Source organism: Equus caballus, chromosome 2 (genome assembly GCF_041296265.1).
Source record: "Equus caballus isolate H_3958 breed thoroughbred chromosome 2, TB-T2T, whole genome shotgun sequence".
NCBI lineage: Eukaryota > Metazoa > Chordata > Mammalia > Perissodactyla > Equidae > Equus > Equus caballus.
This window is the reverse complement of record NC_091685.1, coordinates 513,860-535,161: the sequence shown is the minus strand read 5'-3', so window position 1 is coordinate 535,161 and position 21,302 is coordinate 513,860. Positions and strand designations below refer to the sequence as shown.

Here is a 21,302-nt window from a genome sequence, read left to right as displayed (position 1 = left end):
TCTGCATATTAGCTATCCTGCATGGCATTGATTGGGGCCTTCCCTCAGGCAAAACTCGGTGAAATCAGGAAACACACGTAGTACTGTTTTTTCTTTCCACATGTCTACTCCTGTCCAGTTTCTACCTAGTTTTGGTCACTTTTCAGTGTCTTCAGAGAATTATTTCAAATATATTGATCAGCATTTACAATTGTCATCTGTGGGAGAATGGTATGATATGAGCTATTCAACCAGTATAAGAAGTGGAACCCCTGAATGATTCTTGTAAAGTAAGTAAGATTACTTTACTCCCCTGATTGAAGTCCTTCCATCTTCCCATTGTGCTTAAAATAAAGTCTAAGCCTTAGCCACAGCCTGCTTGATTGACCACTTTCTAACTCTTTATCCTCGTTTTACACAACTTTCCTACTTGCTTACTCCAGTCTAATTTCACTGGACTCCTGTCAATTCCTAGGGCATAGGAAGCTCTTCCTTACTACAGAATCCTCACATTTGTTATTCTCTTTACTTGGAGATTATTGGTTCTTTTTTTTTTTCGTGTCTTAGCTTAAATTTCACCCTGTCTCCTCTGAATCCTCTATCTAAAATTGATGTCCTTATTACAGTAACCCATTTTATCTCCTTCCAAGCACTAATCACTCTCTCTAATTATTATACTTATTTGTTGACTGTATATTTCAATAGAATGTAATTTCCATGTGGACAGAAATGACATCTATCTTAATTGCTACTGAATTCCCTGTGCTCGGTTACTGTGATTAGAACAGAGTAGGTGTTCAATTACCATTTGTTGACTCTATAAAGGCCTTTATCCATCTAGACTCTATTTGAATTTTGGCATGCCCATTTTCCACTCCCAGGCAGAGCTTTGTAAGAGCTTTGAGAGAGCTTTTATTTATCTTTGTGTCCTGAATTATTAGAATGATGCCTAGCACAAGATAGCCATATATCACATTAGTTTCATGAATAAATGAACTAATTAACAAACTGTAAAAATGCACAAAGTTACCAACTTGGGTGGCGAATGAAACAGACTAAACAAGCTCTGCGTTAAAGCAGAATTTATCAACTTGTAAGTGAAACTGTTCCATGTAAATCTAATATTAAAGTTGTAAAAAAGAAAACCCATCATTTATATTTTTTTCCAGGAAAAAATTGTTATTCTTAGGAACCATTTGGTATTGAAACCCACAATCCTTTCCAGCAGCATAAAAGAAATTATCTGGGTTTTCTTCTTTCATTAGATTTTCATGAGAATTTCAAGGCTGGAAAAAATCAGGCAAAATGTTTTTGCTTTGAGATAAGAAAAGTAGGTAAGTAAAGAGCTGAAATAGCTTATATGAAAAAAGTGACATTATAGATAGAAGCAAACGGAAAAAAGTCAGTTTTGACAAGTAGTGAGCGTGTCTCTGAGCCTAATGATTTCTTTACTCTATTTACAAAGCAAGGTAAAAGACAGCCTCAAGGCTGATACATAAAACTTATTTTAATAGAGAAAACCCATCATGCTATAAGATAGCTTTTATTAGTAAAATGATCATAGAACCTAAAATTCTTAAATTCTGGTTGCTTTTGTTGCCTGTGAACTCTTTGGCCACAGTTTTGATATCTCAGGCAATGCCATTCTCTATAATTTTACAAACACTTGACTGTTTGTCATATTAACTGATTAAGTGTTTTAGAGAAAGAATTAGAAATGGTCTCCTCCAAGGTCACAGCCTGAGCGCTCAGAAGCCCTCGACTGTGCTCTCTGCCGTATCAGGTCAAAAACTCAAATGCCCAAAGCAGTCAGACAGAGAGCATGAAGGATGAACAGACTAAGCAAAGAAATGTTTTTCACTTCCACAGAGAGCCTTTCTTTCACCTCATAGAACTCTAGGGCTGAATTCCATGTTCCCTCCTTTGACAGGGAGAGGGGCGTAGAGAAATGGACCTTAACCAAAGTAAAATATTAGTGCCATCGTGATAAACAGATGAACTCTGGTGTCTGTGTGGGGAATGACAGGGAGGAGAGGTGCCTCTTACAGACTGAAGGCTGCAGGCCTGTCTGAAGGCATCGGTCATCTGCTGATTCTTGCCATGGGGTTATGGGTGGCCAGTGTCTTTCATTCACCAATTCTTCAAGAGAAATCAAAATCTGGATTTTAAGGGAAATCTCTCAATTTTAAAGTATTGGCTCATTTTTTAAAACATTGTATACCCCAAATAAAATACATCTGTGGGCCAGATGCCACAACATACTACCCGTTTATGAAATATTGCATTTCTATCTTCCCATGTTCCAAATGCAGATGCCACCTTTATAAGGAAGGGCCTAGAAATCCAACCCTAGCTATGTATTATAAGGTGGCCTCTCCCTCTAGATCTGGACCTAAAAGCCATCCTGAGGATCTGTCTCTATCCAGCTCAAGCTTCCTGCCTATCCAGATAGTCTGTAGACTTTTCTGCCTACTCTGCCAGCGCCTGCTCTCAGAGCTGAAATCTAGGAAGATAGAGGAAACAAGAAAATAGTCATAGCACTAGACTAACCCTGTACATTTCTGAGACAACCACTTGGCAGATACAATCATTGTGGTCAAACTGGTTATTTCGCTGGAAAGCAAATAACCACTAAGGGGACACTGTGTCCTTCTGTGCTGTGCTAAACACGCTGGAGCACAGGACGCAAATAGAGAGACCAACGCCAGGAGGGCACTCTGGGCCTTGGAAACGAATGCTCAGGTAGTTGACAAACTGGCTTGTTCTTTGCTAATCAGGGCGGACCTTTACCACCAGATGCTGTGAAAAACAAAAAGTGCAGCTGACCATTCGAGACCCTGTTCTTCCAACCATTTTGACCCTTTTGATGGTACCCCTGTCTTTTTAATAATCGATTTTATGAACAGAAAGCCACCTACATACCAGGCAATTACCACAACCTTCCCTGCAGAGCATATTTTCTTATCCCATTTTACAGTTGCAGGAGATGAGACTCTCAGAGGTCAAGTAACTTGAGTAACTTGACCTCTCAAGTAACTTGTTACTTAGAGTTCTCCAGAAGTGGGGACATGCCACGCCACGCAGGGCCACATGGGAAGCGCGAGGCCTGTTGCTAGTTGCCTGGTCCCTGGCGCTGGGGTGATGAGCAGGGAAATCTTGGCCCATACAGGAGTGGTGGGGAGGCGGGCTTTGGATTAGTCAGTTCGCATGTTGCAGGCATGATCAGGGGTGAGCTGAGTCTTTTACTATCTCTAGGAATTGGCCAGCCCTGGAGGGACACAGTCTCTCCAGAGTCAATAAACCTCCAGATATCAGAGCGTCAGAAATACAGAAAATGAAAAGACATGATTAATATGGCCACATTTCCTTTTCTTTCTTTTTTTTTAAAGAAAGTAGTGCTTTATTTATTTATTTGCAGGGGAAGATTTGCCCTAAGCAAATTTGCCAATCTTCCTCCTTTTTTCTTCCTTCCCCCCTCCCCCTGCCCACAGAGTCCCAGTACATGGTTGTGTATAGTCGTAGGGTCTTCTGGCTCTTTTATCTGAGCTGCTGCCACAGTGTGGCTAATGACAGACAAGTGGTGTGGTTCCAGCCCCAGAAACTGAACCCAGGCCACCGAAGCAGAGCGTGGCGAACTTTACCTGCTAGGCCAGCAGGGCCGGCTCCACATTTTCTTTTCTTAGACACAAAAGTTCAAAGTCATCCTTGGCTCTGATTTACTTATATTCTGTAACTGGCTAGTCACTAAATTTGTTTTATTTTCTTTAAAGTGTATCTCATTCGTTCATTCATTCGAGATGCTAACATTGTTGTAGGCACTGGGGAGTGGGTAATAATGAGACTCTTGATTGAAAAGAGCTCAATGTGTAGGCTAAAGTAGTACCTTGTCTGAGTTTCCTGCTCTCTATACCTGGTCATCTTTCTGTCTTGCATCCCCTACCAGACTAGTTTTTCTTAAATTTTCATCATTTTTCTCCTCAAATCAAAATAATTTCCTATAGCCTCTAATCCAATAAATCTACAAACACTTATCTGGTTTTCGAGACCCACTGCATGTCCCCGGCCTCCTCATTCATCCAATGTTTCCACCACTTCATTTATTCTGTAATTTAATATACAGTTACCCAGTGTGTGCCCTGTACAAATAGACACAAATGTAAAGTGTGTGGTAAGTGCCACCAGGAAGTACATGGTACTCTGTGGCCTGTGCTTCCATTACGGTTTGTGCCTCCTACATTTATTCAATAAGTATTTATTGAGCACCTGTGATATACCAGGCACAGGGCTTGACCAGCCTCCTTGCCGTCCACAGCCACACACACAGATCTTTCCGTCCTTATATCCCTGCTCATCACAACCTCCCCTCTGGCCTCCAGTCCTTACTCCTCTAAATTCCGCCTGTTCTTGGCCTCTGAGCTGAAGCCTCGCCCTCCACAACTAGATAAAAATTGCCAAATCATTGACCTCTTTCTCTGTGCTCCTATGTATTGTATGTGTTGTATTTCTTATCTTCCACTGTGTTCCCAAGCCTGGACACAGCACCGAGGCATCAGGCTTGCAGAGAAGTCTGAATAGCTGCCTTCCTGCATGTACCACACGTGCTGGGTTCCGTGCTTCCTCCTGGACGCTCAATCAAGTTCCCTTCTCTGAACTCCGAAAGTGCTTCCCATAGAAATTAGTGTCAAATCAAGTCATGCCGTTAGCCGTCACTGATGCAAACTCTCCGAGGTCCAGAATGTGCCTCGTCACAGTAACCCAAAGCTGAACCTGGAGGAAGTCAACATTCAAAACTTACATCGGGGCTTTTTCCCCGTTGAAATGACCAGTTGCTTTGGTATTATTTTGAAACATTTCTGCCAAACTTGACAAATGGAATTCAACAGCTCACAATATACCTGGAAGTTTAGTGGACAGTATGGCATAGGAGTTAAGAACAGGGACTTAAGATGCAGAGAGACCTCAGTTTGAGAGGTCTCCGCATCTTTCACTTACTCCTCTGTGACCTTGGGTAAGTTCTCTAATCTCTTTTAGTCCCAGTTTTCTCATCTCCATAGTGGAGAATAGCATCTTTTTCATAAAATTTTAGCTTAGCTTAGCATTGATATGTTGTAAATGAGTCAATAAACTTTAGGTGATATTATTTATGCTGTTGTTGGCCTTATGGAAGACACTCTGTATGTCCCAGCGATCTGGTTTTTAAAGGAGGCTGGGGGAGGACAGGGGAGGTTATTGAGGCTCAGAGCAGTTAAGTGATTTGCACAAAGTCACACAGCTAGTTAGTATCAGAACCGGAATCTGCACCCAGCCTCTGTGGCTCCAGAAGAAATTGTCTTCCTCTTTACAAGCCCAGCTCTCAGGAAACATGCACAAAGGGACTATCTCCATGAGGCCAAAATAACCAGTTGGTTCATAGTTGGAATGAAAGTAAGTCGGTCATATTGGTTGTTCTTGAGTCCTAGAGCCTCGTGTAAAGCTTGAGAAAATACACAGATTAGGTTCAGGGACTCCAGCCCAGTGTGGGTGTGTTTCAGCCAGCGGAGTAACAACATGGGGAAGCACTTCTCTTCCTGATGCATATTGCGAATCATTTTCTTGAGAGCTAGCAAGTGGATAAGGAATAAAGACCCAGCCATGGGATTTCACAGGAGAAGCTGCCGTCTGCAGAGCTGACAGTCCTGTCCTTGCAGAGCCACCTCCCTGTTTCCATGTGATGACTTTTCAACAGTGGGTCCCTGACAGCTCTGGGCGACTCTTTCTTTTTACCTGGGACTCCCACCTCATTGTCTCTTTCACTGAACCTCTCCATTAGTAAGACGCAGTGAGCAGTTGGAGTCTGACCTGCCCTGGGGAGGAGCCTGGCTTAGGAAACAGCGTGAGGCAGAGCTTGGTGCTCCAACACCTGGCTTCCCACCACTGCTTTGAGTTGCCCTCCTTCTTGGCCCTGATAGTACCTGCTGCTGCCAGTTCAGCCTTGGGAGTTCCAATGCCTGCTACTCTTCTCTTTAAACTTCTTTGTTTTACAAATCCAAAAGGCCACACTAGGTTAAGAAAGCTAGATTTCTGAAAGCTGAGATGCTCTTGCTGAGTTAACATTTTATCATTTTTAGATCCTCTGTGGACAAAGAGTTGAAAGAAATAGATATCATAATAGATCTTTTTCTCAGAGAAACTATAAAATTGACCCATCTCTCTTGTTTTTCAGATAGACCATATGGTACAGGGCCATGCTGCCTTCCCTGAACTGCAAGCCAAGGCCGCCGCCAGGTACCTGCCCTCCCTCCCCCACAGTCCATGAGGGTGCACAGGGGCACTAACTTTAGGCTCCTATGTGAGTCTCCAGTCCTGTGGGCAGTGAAAATGCCTGGTAGTCCTTGGTGATAAGATAGGCATCTGAATGACCCAGAACATGCATGTATTGATTTCTAAGAGAACTCAAAGAGCCTAGAGGTCCCCCAAGAACTTGCCAGGGACCACAGGTGAGACACTCTGATACAGAAGGAAGAGCATGGATTTTGGAGTCAAAACTTGTTGGGTTCAAATCCAGTTTTTCTCTTTACTAGCTGTGTGACCTTGGGCAAATTACTCAACCTTGTTAAGCCTACCTCTTCATCTATAAAACCAAGGATAATAACTGATATGAGTGATTTCCAGGATGTGTTGTTAAGTGAAAAAGGCAGAGTACAAAGGAGTGTTTATAGTATGCTCCCTTTCGTGTAAAAAGAAGGCAACATAAGAAAATATATGTGTATCTGCTCATCTGTGCAAAAGAAATACAGGAAGGTTAAACCAGAAACTGAGCTTGGTTGCTATAGGGGGTAGGTGGGAATGGGTTGGAAAGAAGAGAGGAATGGGAACAGGGTGGAAGCAGGGAGCAACCCGTCTCTGAGTATACCTCTTCATGTAACTCTAACTCTTAGAACCGTGGTGATGCTTCATGCCCCCCTGAGCACAAGTAGAATATAGACAGATAGATGGATACCAGGATATATGTGGGTGGTGGAGTTGGGCAATGAAATACAAACAGTAAAAAATGAGCCTGTTGTATTAATAATAAATAACATGGCCACACTAAATGGGGTTGGGTAAGAAAAGAACTAAGCTAAGTAACTTTAAGAAAGAATATTTTGACAGTATGCTGTATGGCTGAAGATAAAAATAAGTGTACATAAATATTATATGCTAATTACCAGATTTGTTTTTCATAGATGTGTGGGTTAGCTATTCTGAGAACCCTTTATGTGTATACCACAGTTGAGCAAATAAATACATACACTGCGGATAATGAGGGCCAGCTTTCCCACAAAGAGGAATGAGGAGGGTTAGAATGAGCCCTATGGTAATGGATGGAAATCAGAAGTATCAGTATCAACTGGTGATTTTAAATATATATATATAGCTGGATATAAATAGAAGTAAATATAGCTGCGTATATTTGTGAGTATACATACATATATTCCATGGCTCTCTCTGCTGAGATGGCCTAGAAGCAATGACACCCTAGTAGCAATGTACACACCTAGCACCCAGGTCTTGGTTTCTAAATACCATTCTCCTTGTTCTTCAGTAGAAGTAGTCAGGACTTCAAGACTTCTTGGAAAAAACAGCCAATTCCAGGGCTAGGGTAGGGAAAATACATGAATATTTTGTGATGCCAGAAAGCAAGGAGATACTTCAAAAGAAACTGTGGAAGTACACAGGAGCTAACGTTAACAATCTCTCAATGGCCTAATTGGGGACAATTTGATCAGCAGAATAAATGATAGTATAAAATAACTCTGTGATGCCATACCAACATAAGTAAATAATTGAAGAAATAAATAAATAGGAAAGAAAGCACAGATGTTCCTGTCCACTGTAAGTACAATGGACTTAAAATTAGTAAATGTAGAATAAATAATGGGAATAGAAAATCATCGTTAGGCAAACACCACAGTAATAATTATTGCAGGTAAGAATCGTCAATAGATGCTAAAATTAGTGAGTGAGAGTATGATGTCCAGCAGGATATTTGCATAGTCCCACATTATCTTACCACAAGATATGCTTACTAATATAAAAGGAAAAATAGTTACTTCACAGTGGAGAAGTCTGGCAGGCAATACCTTACCTATGTAATAAAAGTTAACAATACTGGCAATAAGACACATCAACATCATAAACCCCTTTTTATGATGCACTGAGAAGGACACACCATCATTTCTGTGATATTCTTGCCAAAAATGCATGACCTCAATGTAAACATGAGAAAACGAGACAAACCCAAACTGAGGGACATTCTATAAAATTATTAGCCTATATGCTTCAAAAGAAGATTATGAAACTTAAAGAATTACTCAAGAATTGTCCCAGACTGGAGGAGACTAAGGAGATGTTACAACTAGAAAGAATGTAGTATCATGAATTAAATCCTGCACCAGAAAAAGGACATTAGTGCGGAGAAACTGTCAAAATTTGAATAGGTTTGTAGATTAGTTAATAGTATTGTAGAAAGATCTCATCAAGATGGCGGTGTAAGCAGACTCTGAACTCATCTCCTCCCATGAACACAACCAGGTTACAACTATTTTTGGAAAAATTACCCTGTATAGAAAACTGAAAACTGGATAAAAAGAGCTCCCACAACAAGGGACAGTTTTGACTAAGGCGGAAGGGGCAGAAATTCCTGGTGATGAGAGAAAAGCCACCTTTTGGAGCAGCAGAGTTTCTCAGCCAGCCAGGTGGGAGCCACCCTAAGGTACACAGCCCTGCCTGGAGGAGTGAGGTCCGGAGCGGGGTCTGATACTGCTATAAACGTCCTTCAGATGCAGCCCAACTGAGACGAGTATCTTATTATCTGGCTTTGCTGGCTAGTAACTGCAGCAGGGAATACCCCCAGAAAAGTTATCAGACAAAAGCTGAAAAGACCCTGGTCTTGAAGGGCCTGCAGACAAACTCACCCATCTCAGCAACCTAAAATCACCAGAGAGAAGGCTGACAGTCCTTTGGTGAAAAGAGACTCACCTGGTGGGCTCTGGGGGTATCTTGGTGAGAGGAGGGACCTCTCCAGAGACTGAGACATTGGTGGGGGCCATTGTTCTGACCTGGCCCAGGCGTGCTGACACAGACCCCAGCAGACGCCATTGAGGTTCTCCCCCTGGCCTGTTAGCCCAGGGGGCTGCCACACCCACTAGAGCACAGATTTAATCCAGTTCATCCAGGGCAGGCAGCCCACCCTAGGGACCCACCCTGCCCAACAGCAAGCCCTCAGGCTACTTGTCAGCCTGCATTGACTGGATGCCTTGATCCTCTACAGGCAGGTGAGTGTGTCTGCCTCTGTGGGGCAGGGCCTGTGTGAGGACCAGGTGAACTGTAGGGGGCATTGGTGGAGAGGTGGGGGCACCTGCAGTGGGGCATCAGGGTACTCTCCAGGGGATTAGGAAGCATGCACAGACCAGGACTGTCTTGATGGTGTCTGTGGTCCTGTGGGGGGTGAGGCTTATCAGAGGCAGAAGACCTGTGCTTCACAAATAGCCATAAAAAGGATCAGTCCCACCTTCCAAAGCCTGAAACAATTGAGTTCCCCCATGCCTAGGGCCAGCCCCACTCAGCTGCACTCCTAAGAGAACTGACAACAGCCTTGTGGGCCTGAGGCCTATAGGAACTATAAGCCCCTGAGCCTGGCAACCAGCTATACTGGGTACCTACCCAAGTAACAAGAAAACTGCAACAAGAGTGTGCTGTTAGACCTTGTAGCCAATGGTGCTGAGGCTCGTCAAACCAGATTTACAAACAGCTGGCCAGGGAAGGAAAGGCTGGTCTCCCTGGGTACCTGCATTAAGAAAAACCCTGCCACAGCAGAAGGACACAAGTAGCCCACAAAGGTCTTTTGGACTACTGACAAGAGGGAAGCACACTGCTGAGCCTCAAAAGGCATCTCTTACATAAGGCCATTTCTCCAAGATCAGGAGATGTAGCTGACTCACCTAATATATGGAAATAAGCAAAGAGAAAGAGGCATAATGAGGAGACAAAGGAATACAATTCCAAGCAAGGGAACAGGACAAAACCCCAAGAAAAGGACCAAATAAAACAGAAACAAGCGACCTACCCAACAAAGAGTTCAAACAAAATCTCATAAAGATGGTAACAGATATTGGGAGGAGACTGGATGAACACAGTGAGCTCATCAACAAAGAACTGGAAAATAGAAAAAAGAACCAATCAAAAAAGAAGAATGCAATACTGGAAATGAAAGTTCACTAGAGGGACTCAATAGCAGAGTAGAGGAAACAGAAGAATGGATCAGTGAGCTAGACAAAAGACTAGAGGAAAACACCCAAGCAGAACAGAAAAAAGAAAAAGGAATTAGACAGAATGAGAACAGTCTAAGGGAACTTTGGGAGAATATCAAGCATACTAACATTCATATTATAGGTGTCCCAGAAGGATAAGAGAGAGACAAAGGGGCAGAAAATTTATTGAAAGAAATACTAGATGAAAATTTTCCTAATCTACAGAAGGAAACACATATTCAAGTACAGGAAGCACAGAGAGCTCCAAACAAACTAAGCTCAAAAAGGCCCACACCAAGGCACATTATAATTAAAATGTCCAAAATTAAACATAAAGAGAGAATCCTAAAAACAGCAAGAGAAAGGCCAGAAGTGACATACAAGGGAAAGCCCATCAGGCTATCAGTGGACTTCTCAGCCAAAACCCTACAGGTGAGAAGAGAATGGCATGACATATTTAAAGTGCTAAAAGGAAAAAACCTACAGCCAAGAATACTCTATCCATCAAGGTTGTCATTCAGAAGGGAGGGAGAGAGAAAGAGCTTCCGAGACAAGCAAAATTTAAAGGAGTTTATCACCAAGAAACCAGTTCTACAAGAAATGCTGAAGGGATTTATTTAAGAGGGAAAGTGATGACCACAAATACGGATAAAAAAATTATCAAAAAAAAATGACCTCCGCCAAAAAAGCCATGCAATAAAGTCACTGGTAAAGGTAAAAATATACTAAAGCTAGCAGATCAACCACCTGTGAAGATAAGATGAAGGTTAAAAGACAAAAGTACTAAAATTACCTATTTCAATGATAAGAGGGTAATGGATATCCACACACAAAACAAGAGATTAGGTATTATTTCAAAAACATAAAATGTGGGAGGAGGGGAGTGTAAAAGTAGAACTTTTAGAAAGAGGTTAAGCTAAAGAGTCTATCAACTCGATATAGACTGTTATATACATAGAATATAATATAGGTTCCTCATGGTAATCACCGATCAGAAACCTATAATAAGTAAGCACAAAAGTAAAACAGAAGAAATCAAACATATTACTGAGGAAAGCCATCTAACCATAAGGGAAGAGAGCAAGAGAAAAAGAAAGGAAGAACTACTGAAACACCCAGAAAAAAAAAAGTAACAAAATGGCAATAAATACATATTTATCAATGGCTTCTTTAAATGTCAATGGTCTAAATGCTCCAATCAAAAGGCATATGGTGGCCAATTGGATAAAAAAAACAAGACCCATATATAGGCTGCATACAAGAGACGCACTTCAGACCTAAAGACACTCACAAACTGAAAATGAAAGGATGGAAAAAGATATTCCATGCAAATGGCACAGAAAAGAAAGTGGAGGTAGCAATACTTATATCAGGTAAAATAGACTTTAAAACAAAAACTGTAAGAAGAGACAAAGAAATGCACTACATAATGATAAAGGGAACAATCCAACAAGAAGATATAACACTTGTAAATACCTATGCACCCCACATAGGAGCACCTAAATATATAAAGTAATTATTAACAGACATAAAAGGAGAAATAGACAGTAATACAATAATAGTAGTGGACTTTAACACTCCACTTACACCAATGGATAGATCATCCAAACAGAAGATCAATAAGGAAACACTGGCCTTAAATGACACATTTGGCCGGATGGACTTAGTGGATATATATAGAACATTCCATCCCCAAACCACAGAATATACGTTCTTTTCAAATGCACATGGAACATTCTCCAGGATTGATCACGTGTTAGGCCACAAAACAAGTCTCAATAAATTTGAGAACATCAAAATAATACCATGCATCTTTTCTGATCACAAAGGTATGAAACTAGAAATCAGCTACAGGAAGAAAACCAGAAAAGCTGCCAAAATGTAGAGATTAAACAAAATGCTACTGAACAATGATTAGGTCAATGAAGAAATCAAAGGAGTAATAAAAAAAATTCCTGGAAACAAATGAAAATGAAAATACAAGATGCCAAAATCTATGGGATGAAACAAATGCTGTTCTATGAGGGAAGTTTATAGCAATTCAGGCCTACCTCAACAAAGAAGGAAAATCCCAAATAAACAATCTAACAGTACATCTAAAGGTATTGGAATAAGAAGAACAAACAAAGCCCCAAATCAGCAAAAGGAAGGAAATAATATAAATCAGAGCAGAAACAAATGGAATAGAGACTGAAAAATAGGAAAATAATGAAACCAAGAGCTGGTTCTTTGAAAAGATAAACAAAATTGACAAACCCTTAGCTAGACTCACCAAGAAAAAAAGAGAGAAGGCTCAAATAAATAAAATCAGAAATGAAAGAGGAGAGATTACAATGGACACCTCAGAAATATAAAAGATAATAAGAGAATACTATGAAAAGCCAAATGCCAACAAATTGGATAATCTAGCAGAACTGGATAAATTCTTAGAAACATACAACCTTCCAAAACTGGACCAAGAAGAAGTAGAGAATTTGAATAGATGAATCACCAGTAAGGAGAGCAAACCAGCAATCAAAAACCTCCCAAAAAATAAAAGTCCAGGACCGGATGGCTTCTCTGGTGAGTTCTACCAAACATTCAAAGAAGACTTCATACCTATCCTTATCAAACTCTTCCAAAAAATTGAAGAGGAGGGGAGGTTTCCTAACTCCTTCTACGAAGCCAACATTATCCTGATACCAAAACCAGACAAGGACAACACAAAAAAAGAAAGTTACCAGTCAATATCACTGATGAACATCGATGCAAAAATCTTAAACAAAATACTAGTAAATTGAATACAACAATACATTAAAAAGATCATAAATCATGATCAAGTGGGTTTCATTCCGGGGATGCAGGGATGGTTCAACATCCGCAAATCTATCAATGTGATACACCACATCAACAAAATGAAGAATAAAAATCACATGATCATTTCAACAGATGCAGAGAAAGCATTTGACAAGATACAGTATCCATTTATGATAAAAACACTGAATAAAATGTGTATAGAAAGAAAATACCTCAACATGATAAAGGCCATATGTGACAAACCCACAGCAAATATCATTCTCAACAGAGAAAAACTGAAAGCTATCCCTCTAAGAAGAGGAGTCAGACAAAGATGCCCACTGTTACCACTCTTATTTAACATAGGGTTAGAAGTCCTAGCCAGAGCAATCAGGCAAGAAAAAGAAATAAAAGGGATCCATATTGGAAAAGAAGAAGTGAAACTATCACTCTTTGCGGACAACATGATTTTATATATAGAAAACCCTGAAGAATCCGCTAAAAAACTTTAGAAATAATAAATTAATACAGTGAAGTCACAGGATACAAAATCAACATACAAAAATCAGTTGCATTTCTATACACTAACAATGAAGTAGCGGAAAGAGAAATTAAGAATACAATCCCATTTACAATTGCAACAAAAAGAATAAAATACCCAGTAATAATCTTAACCAAAGAGATGAAAGATCTATACACCAAAAACTATAAGACATTGTTGAAAGAAATCAAAGAAGACACAAAGAAATGGAAAGATATTCCGTGCTCTTGGATTGGAAGAATTAACATAGTTAAAATGTCCATACTTCCTAAAGCAATCTACAGATTCAATGCAATGCCTATCAAAGTTCCAACAACATTTTTCACAGAAATAGAACAAAGAATCCTAAAATTTATATGGAACAACAAAAGACCCTGAATAGCCAAAGGATTCCTGAGAAAAAAAGAACAAAGCTGGAGGTATCACACTCCCTGATTTCAAAATATACTACAAAGCTGTAGTAACCAAAACAGCATGGAACTGGCACAAAAACAGACACACAGGTCAATGGAACAGAATCGAGAGCCCAGAAATAAACTCACACATTTATGGACAGCTAATATTCAACAAGGAAGCCAAGAGCATACAGTGGAGAAAGGAGAGTCTCTTCAATAAATGGTGTTGGGAAAACTGGACAGCCACATGCAAAAGAATGAAAGTAGACCATTACCTTACACCAAGCACAAAAATCAAGTCAAAATGGTTTAAAGACTTGAATGTAAGACCAAAACCATGAAACTTATTGAAGAAAACATAGGCAGTACACTCTTTGACATCGGTCTGAGCAGCATATTTTCAAGTACCATGTCTGACTGGGCAAGGGAAACAAAAGAAAAAATGAACAAATGGTACTACATCAAACTAAAAAGCTTCTGCACAGCAAAGGAAACCATCAACAAAACGAAAAGACAACCTAACAATTGGGAGAAGATATTTGCAAACCACATATCAGATAAGGGGTTAATATCCAAAATATACAAAGAACTCATACAACTCGACAACAAAAAAACTAACAACCCAATTAAAAAATGGGCAAAAGATCTGAACAGAGATTTCTCCAAAGAAGATATATGGATGGCCAACAGGCATATGAAAAGATGCTCAACATCATTAGCTATCAGGAACATGCAAATCAAAACTACAATGAGGTATCACCTCACTCCGCTCAGAATGGCTATTATCAACAAGACAGGAAACAACAAATGTTGGAGAGGATGTGGAGAGAAGGGAACCTTCTTACACTGCTGGTGGGAGTACAAACTGGTGCAGCCACTATGGAAAGCAGTATGGAGTATCCTCAGAAAATTAAGCATAGATCTACCATATGATCCAGCTATCCCACTGCTGGGTATTTATCCAAAGAAGTTGAAAACACAAATGCATAAAGATATGCACCCCTATGTTCATTGCAGCATTATTCACAATAGCCAAGACTTGGAAGCAACCTAGGTGCCCATCAAGAGACGAATGGATAAAGAAGATGTGGTATATATACTCCATGGAATACTACTCAGCCATAAGAAATGATGACATCCGGCCATTTGTGACAACATGGATGGACCTCGAGTGTATTATGCTAAGTGAAAAAAGTCACAGGGAGAAAGTCAAATACTATATGATCTCACTCATAAGTAGAAGATAAAAACAAACAAACAAAAAAACACATAGCAATGGAGATTGGATTGGTGATTACCTAGGGGAAGGGGGGGGAGGGGAGGACAAAAGGGGTGATGAGGCTCACACGTGAGGGGATGGACTAGAATTAGTTTTTGGGTGGTGAACACGATGTAATCTACACAGATTTCGAAATATATTGCGATGTACATCTGAAAGCTATATGATGTTATAATCCAAGGTTACTGCAATAAAATAAAAAAATTTAAAAAGGTATTGTATCCATGTTAATTTCTTAGATGATGAGTGTAAGGGAAGTCTGTACTAGTTTTGCAACTTTTCTGTAAATCTAAAATTATTTTGAAGTAAAAAGTTTGAAAAGCAATAAATGAATTTCATGGTAATATTTATTTTGGGCTTTTTAACAAAAGTTAAATATTAATATTATAATATTTCAATATTAATATTAACAAAGAGACCCCATGTAGCCAGTACATGGCAAAAGAGAGACCGTCTAAGCTGGAGGTTAGTATCGACTGTGGCGCCAAATTGACTGTTTCTTCGCTTCACCCCTTGGTATCTGTGTGACCCTGGGCAATTCACTTAACCTCTTTGCGCCTTAGTACTTCACTGTAAAAGGAAATAATAACAGTCAACACCTCATAAGGTTGTTGAGAAACTTAAATGAATTCGAATAGGGTCTGGCGCATAGTGACATTGTTGAGCTGTAATAGGTATTCAGTAAGTGATATAGTGGTAGTGATAGAAGTTATTGTTATGGTTGTTGCAGTTACTTATATTAGGTGTTTTCAGTCCACAAGGGACTTACATTCTCACAGGGAGTCACTCTTGCACAGAGCAGAATGAAATGCACACTGTACTAGATTAGAAGCAGTGTGTCATCAGCTGGAGAGAAGGAAGCCTGATCCTGACAAGGAGTTTGAGATGCTCCATAAGCCTTCCCTTCTGGGAATCTCTAGTTACAATGCCATTACCACTGAGGGGGTTCCCACCACATAACAGCGTCAGCTAGTACTTTAGTTAGCTGAGACACCACATAGCTTGAGCAGGGGTTCCTAACTTCAGATCATCAGTGAACCCGTTAATTGTGTGCAGAGTTTTGTTGATTATTTACTTGCTCATATATTTCTGTGAAGAGGGGTGATAGCTTTCGTCAGATTCTTGAAGGGATCCAGCATTTAAAAATCACCAACCCAAAGAAAAGAGGACTAGAGTTAGAGTTCCAAGATCTGGATTCAAATCCCAGCCCCAATGTGCATCATTGTATGAACCTCAGTTTCCTCATCAGATCGTAGGATAGTAGCTATGAGACAATGAGCCCCGGATACCTCTGAGGGCTTATTTTGGGTTCAGGGAGGTAATGTATCTTGGAAGGCTTTGTAAACTGTACCAGGACAATGACGACAACTATCGCTACTCCTGCTGCCATCATAGAAGAGAGTTTGGGTGGTGGTTGTTCCAGGGTTGAGCGGCAGGGATCAGTCATCCGCAGCCTGCCCGGCCTCGTGTGGAAAGTGTGGTGGAGTAGCAAGAACACTGGGCTGGGGATGAGAGGTCTTGGGTTCTTGTGCCACTCTTGCCATAAATGTCTTGGTGACTCAGTTTCCTCACTCATAAATTTACAGTAATACCACCCTGCTTCACTCATTTTCCAGGTGTTATGAGAATGAAGGTAGATCATAGAAATGCCAATCTCTGAAGATCTTAAACCTCCACACAAACCTAAGGGATAGTTTAGTCTTTGCAATGAAATACTTAAAATTTCCAGAACTTTCTTCTATGGCTGAACCTCATATGAGTGGTTTTTATTGAAAATGGGGAAGAAGGAAGGATTTATGGATTAGCATGCAAACTCAGAGAAAGAGCAGCATAGGGTGATCCAGGAGCAGCAGTTTGTGCAATTCAGTCTTAGAGTCAGACTGGATCTGAATCCCAGCTCTTTCACAGGCTGATTGACTTCACACCCTCTTCTGACTACCTCCCTGTATTTCTCCTTCTCTTTAGAAGTAAGTTTCTCCAAAGTGTTGCCTGTACTCTTGGTCACTATTACTCATTTTGAATTCTGTCCAGTTTGAATTCTGTTACCATCAACCCCTGAAACATTGAATGTTAATGTCCTCAGTGACATAGAGTGTCTTCTGGCTCCCTTCCTTAGCTCTCAGCAGCATGTGGCACCAGTCTGCCACATGCTTCTCCTTCTTCTCCTTTTAACACTCTTTCCTTGGCTTTCCAGAATGTCACCCTCTCCCAGTTTTCCTCCTGTATCTTTGACTCCTCCTTCTTACTCTCTTTTTTAAACTCATGGTCCTTTTCTTGACCATTAACATCAAAGTTCATCACAGCTACATTCTTGGCTCTCTTCTCTCTTTGCTGTCTCTTCCAACATGATCCTATCTACTTTCTTGGCTTCATTTTTTTCTATGTTTTGATGACTCCAAAAGTTTATGTCCATCTCACATGTTTAGTATGTATTCAATAAATGTTGGTTCTCTTCTCTTCCATTTTCCTTCTATTGTTTTGCAAAGGAAAGTGTATCTGTATGATATCAGATCTGTGAATAGAATATTCTAAGTCTATAGGACCCATTATGCTTCAGGTCTTAGAAAGAAGTAAGCATAGCTGTTATTAAAGTGAAGTGGGCTATTTGGAAGGGATGACACATCCCTTGGAATCAGAAACTATAGTCCTCTTTGTGTATGACTTGGGGCTCTCTGAAAACAGCAATGCAGGTCACCCCTATCTCAGAGCTTAGAATCAGCAAATCCTATTTGAAACTGTGGAAACAAATGTTGATAAATAGCAGATTTACTGTTTTATACTTTTGGTTTATCATGGTCCTTTTAGGCCCCATCCCTGAAGACAGATGTTTTGGGAGCTTATAAATTAAGTAAACAGTAACTAGATGTGCCTGTGCATGTAAATGGCAACCGGAGTCTCTCTCTGTGTGGGGCCAGATATCCAGGTATTTCACTCCTTAGCCAGAGTCTGCCTTATATTGATTATAACTTCAGCTCTTTTCCTCTAAACTGCCCATTATTGTCCTAATTCTCTTAAAGAGCCTTCGCTACCAATGTCTCAGAATGAGGTTCTGCTGGTGGCAGGGTTTGGTGGGAAGATGTTAGCATAATCCATAAGTGCTGGATGCAAGGTTGGCAGCAGAGCCAAGGCTGAGTTCCAGGTCCTCTGACTGTCTGATGAGTGTCTTATGAGCACTTAAGATACAAGAGTGAACAAAGCAAAAAAAAGTCCCTACTTTCATGGAAATTATACTCACACACACACAGACACACACACGTGATATACTCCACTTCTGAAGATTGCTCTCACTTTCCATTCGACTCTTGTGTTCTCACATTGCTCCCTTGGCCTTTATGGCTTCTTCCACCTCAGTCCCTCAGTCTGACAACTGGGGCCATCAGTCTGTCAAGTACTTACTTAGGCTTCCCTATGCTAGGGCAATCATAGAAGCAGAGAGGAAATATTAACACCTTTTATCCCCTAGGATGTTCCAGGATAATCAGTAAGTTCTTGAAGGCTCCTTTGGCTTCTATTTTGCATGCAAGGATAAGAAAGTGCTCAGGGCATTGGGGTCCTCCCAAGAAGACTTAGGGCTGTGCTGACTTAGGAAATAAATTCTCCATTTTCTGTTTCTCAGCTGGTTGCCTAGAGCCCAGCACACTGCCTGGCATGTAAGTGGAAAGGGGTGGGGGTCACAAAATGTTTGTTCCTTTTCCCTGCCCCCTTCTGAGGGGTACACCCAGGCATGTCTGGAACACTGTGTCCCTGTGACTCCAGAGATCCACCCTTTGGCAGCCCAGTGCTACAATGAGATGTAGAGGTATAAACAACCCAGAAATTCTAGTTCTAATGTTTTGTGTTGGGTCTGCATTCATTCATTATACATTTCAATAACTATGCATTGAGCACCTGGAAGGATGAATAAAATGCAGCTCTTTCCTCGAAGGAGTTCAGATTCCAGAGACGGATACAGATCAAGTAAAGAGGCAATTATCATACAGTGGAGGAAATTCCTTTCATCTATTTGATGTATACTCTTGTGTGGTACTATGTGCAAGTTCTCTGCTAAATCCTGAGTATATAGTGGTGATGGTCTGCCTTCGTGTAGCTTAAAGTCCAGAGGAGGCCATAGGTAGTCAACAAGTAAATAAGTCTCCAGTGACTACACCTGATGTGAAGGAAACTAACAGAACGCAGTAATAAGTTATCAGGGCAACCCCATTGAGACGGGGCGGTCAGGGAAGCCCTGGCTGCTGGATGGACAGCTCAGATCTGAAGAGTGAGAGGAGCTAACCGTGTGAAGAGCAGAGAAGAGCGCTCTAGGCTCCGGGACTGATATGTATGAAGCCCTTGAAGAGAGGCTGAGGAATTGATACTCGGCCACAGACCACAGTGAGCAAGGGGGGCTGGGGATGAGGGCAGGGTCTGGATCACCCAGGGCCTTGTAAGCCAAGCTGAGAAACTGATTTTATCTGGAGGCCAGTGGTTAGCCATTGCAGGATTCTAAGCAGGGAAATAATGCAATCAGTGTTATCGCAGAAAATCTTTTTATTCCCAAACCAGAGAGCACAGATTTTACTATCAAACCCCCAGCACAGGTGATGAGGGCAGGTGGCATACCACTCCTGAGGGTACTTGAAGATGTCAGGATCACTCCTGCTTCCTCTAATGAGGCTAGGATTGGGGATGTGAGGAGGGGAGCTGAAGCAGTTGTGTTCACTGTAGGTGCCATGTGAGCATGGGCAGTGAAAGGAGCATATGTCCAAGAATAGCCTCCAAGGGATAGGATGCTATCAAAGATGAGTCTGGGATGTGGTTGACATAGGCAGGTAAGGAAGGCAAGGAAGAGAATTCTGAGTAAGAGGGAGCAGAATAGGCAAACATTCTGAGGCGTATGATGAATATTAAAAGTAGTTTAGTGTGGTTACAGCATGGCGTGTGCAGGGGTGAGGAGGGAGCAGGAGTGGAAGACGTCCACGTAATATAGCGCAACGAAGGGAAAGCTGGATGATGAAGAGCATCTTACGCCAGGCAAGGACGTCTGTGCTTCATCTTGAGGACAGTGGGGAGGAGCCACTGAAGAATTTTAGGTAAGGTGGAGTCCTAATCAGAGTGGCATTTTAGAAGAATCACCAGGAAGGAGTGCAGCAAAGCCCGTTGCGGGGAGGGGTCCAGATTTCAAGAGGGGAGATAAGTTAGGAAAGCAAAGCTCTAATGCAGCCATTTGAATGCAGCCTGAATAAAGAGAAACAGTTGAGCTGGAGGAAAGTTTGCTCATTAGAGGAATATTTAATATAATAAATTGACAAGTCGATGAAAAATTAAATTTGGGAGCTGAGAGGGAGATGGAGGAGTCATCCGACTCTGACTCTGCCCCCAAATTGTTGCTTAAACCGCTTAAGGGAGATTGGCTTTGATTAAACCAGGGGACACAGAAGGAAGGGAGAACACCAGAAAAGACGACGTGTATCATATTAGACATTTTTAGTTGTGGTCCCTCTGGGCATCCCAGAGGGAGCATTTGCTGGGTGGTTGGATATTAGACCTGGAACTCGTGAGTGAGAAATCAGCCGGAAGTAAGGGCATGCCCTTGGAAGTCCTCAGCCCTGGATGGTACCTGGAGGCATGAAAAGAGGATAGATCACCCAAGGGATTATAAAGAGTGAGAAGAGGGACAAGGACAGATCTCGGAGAGACTTCAGATATGTAAGGGACAAGCAAAGGAAGAGAACCAGCTGGAGAGGAGGCCGGAAAACCAGAGTATCATGTCCTGGAAAAAGGGAAAGAGAACGAAGGAGTAAGAAGTGGTCAAGTGGTACAAAATGCAAGCGTTCAAGTAAACTCAAGGCCATTGGAGTTATCGGCCCAGAGGGTGGCATTCCTCCTGTGGGAGTTCCAGGAGCGTGGGCGGCAGGGGCCAGGAGGTGAGGAAGCTTCTTTTCCAAGACTTTCTCTTACTCTGGAAAGGGGCGCAAATGTCTCCTGTTAGACCATGTATTGTGATTTTCGGTTTGAAATTATGGTCACCATGCTTCTGGGAAGCCTGTGACTCCAAAGAATTAAATGATTGATGGAGAGGAAGG

General features: G+C 41.3%; 1 protein-coding gene across 34 annotated transcripts in view; it reads left to right on the top strand.

Moving 5' to 3' along the window:
* FGGY (FGGY carbohydrate kinase domain containing) overlaps positions 1–21,302 on the top strand; it is a 377,460-nt gene that overhangs the window by 255,756 nt on the left and 100,402 nt on the right. For all 34 annotated transcript variants that reach the window (XM_070259847.1, XM_070259854.1, XM_070259850.1 and 31 more), the window contains one exon: positions 6,182–6,243. In XM_070259847.1, the coding sequence (XP_070115948.1) occupies positions 6,182–6,243 (62 nt within the window). The remainder of the gene's footprint in view (positions 1–6,181; positions 6,244–21,302) is intronic.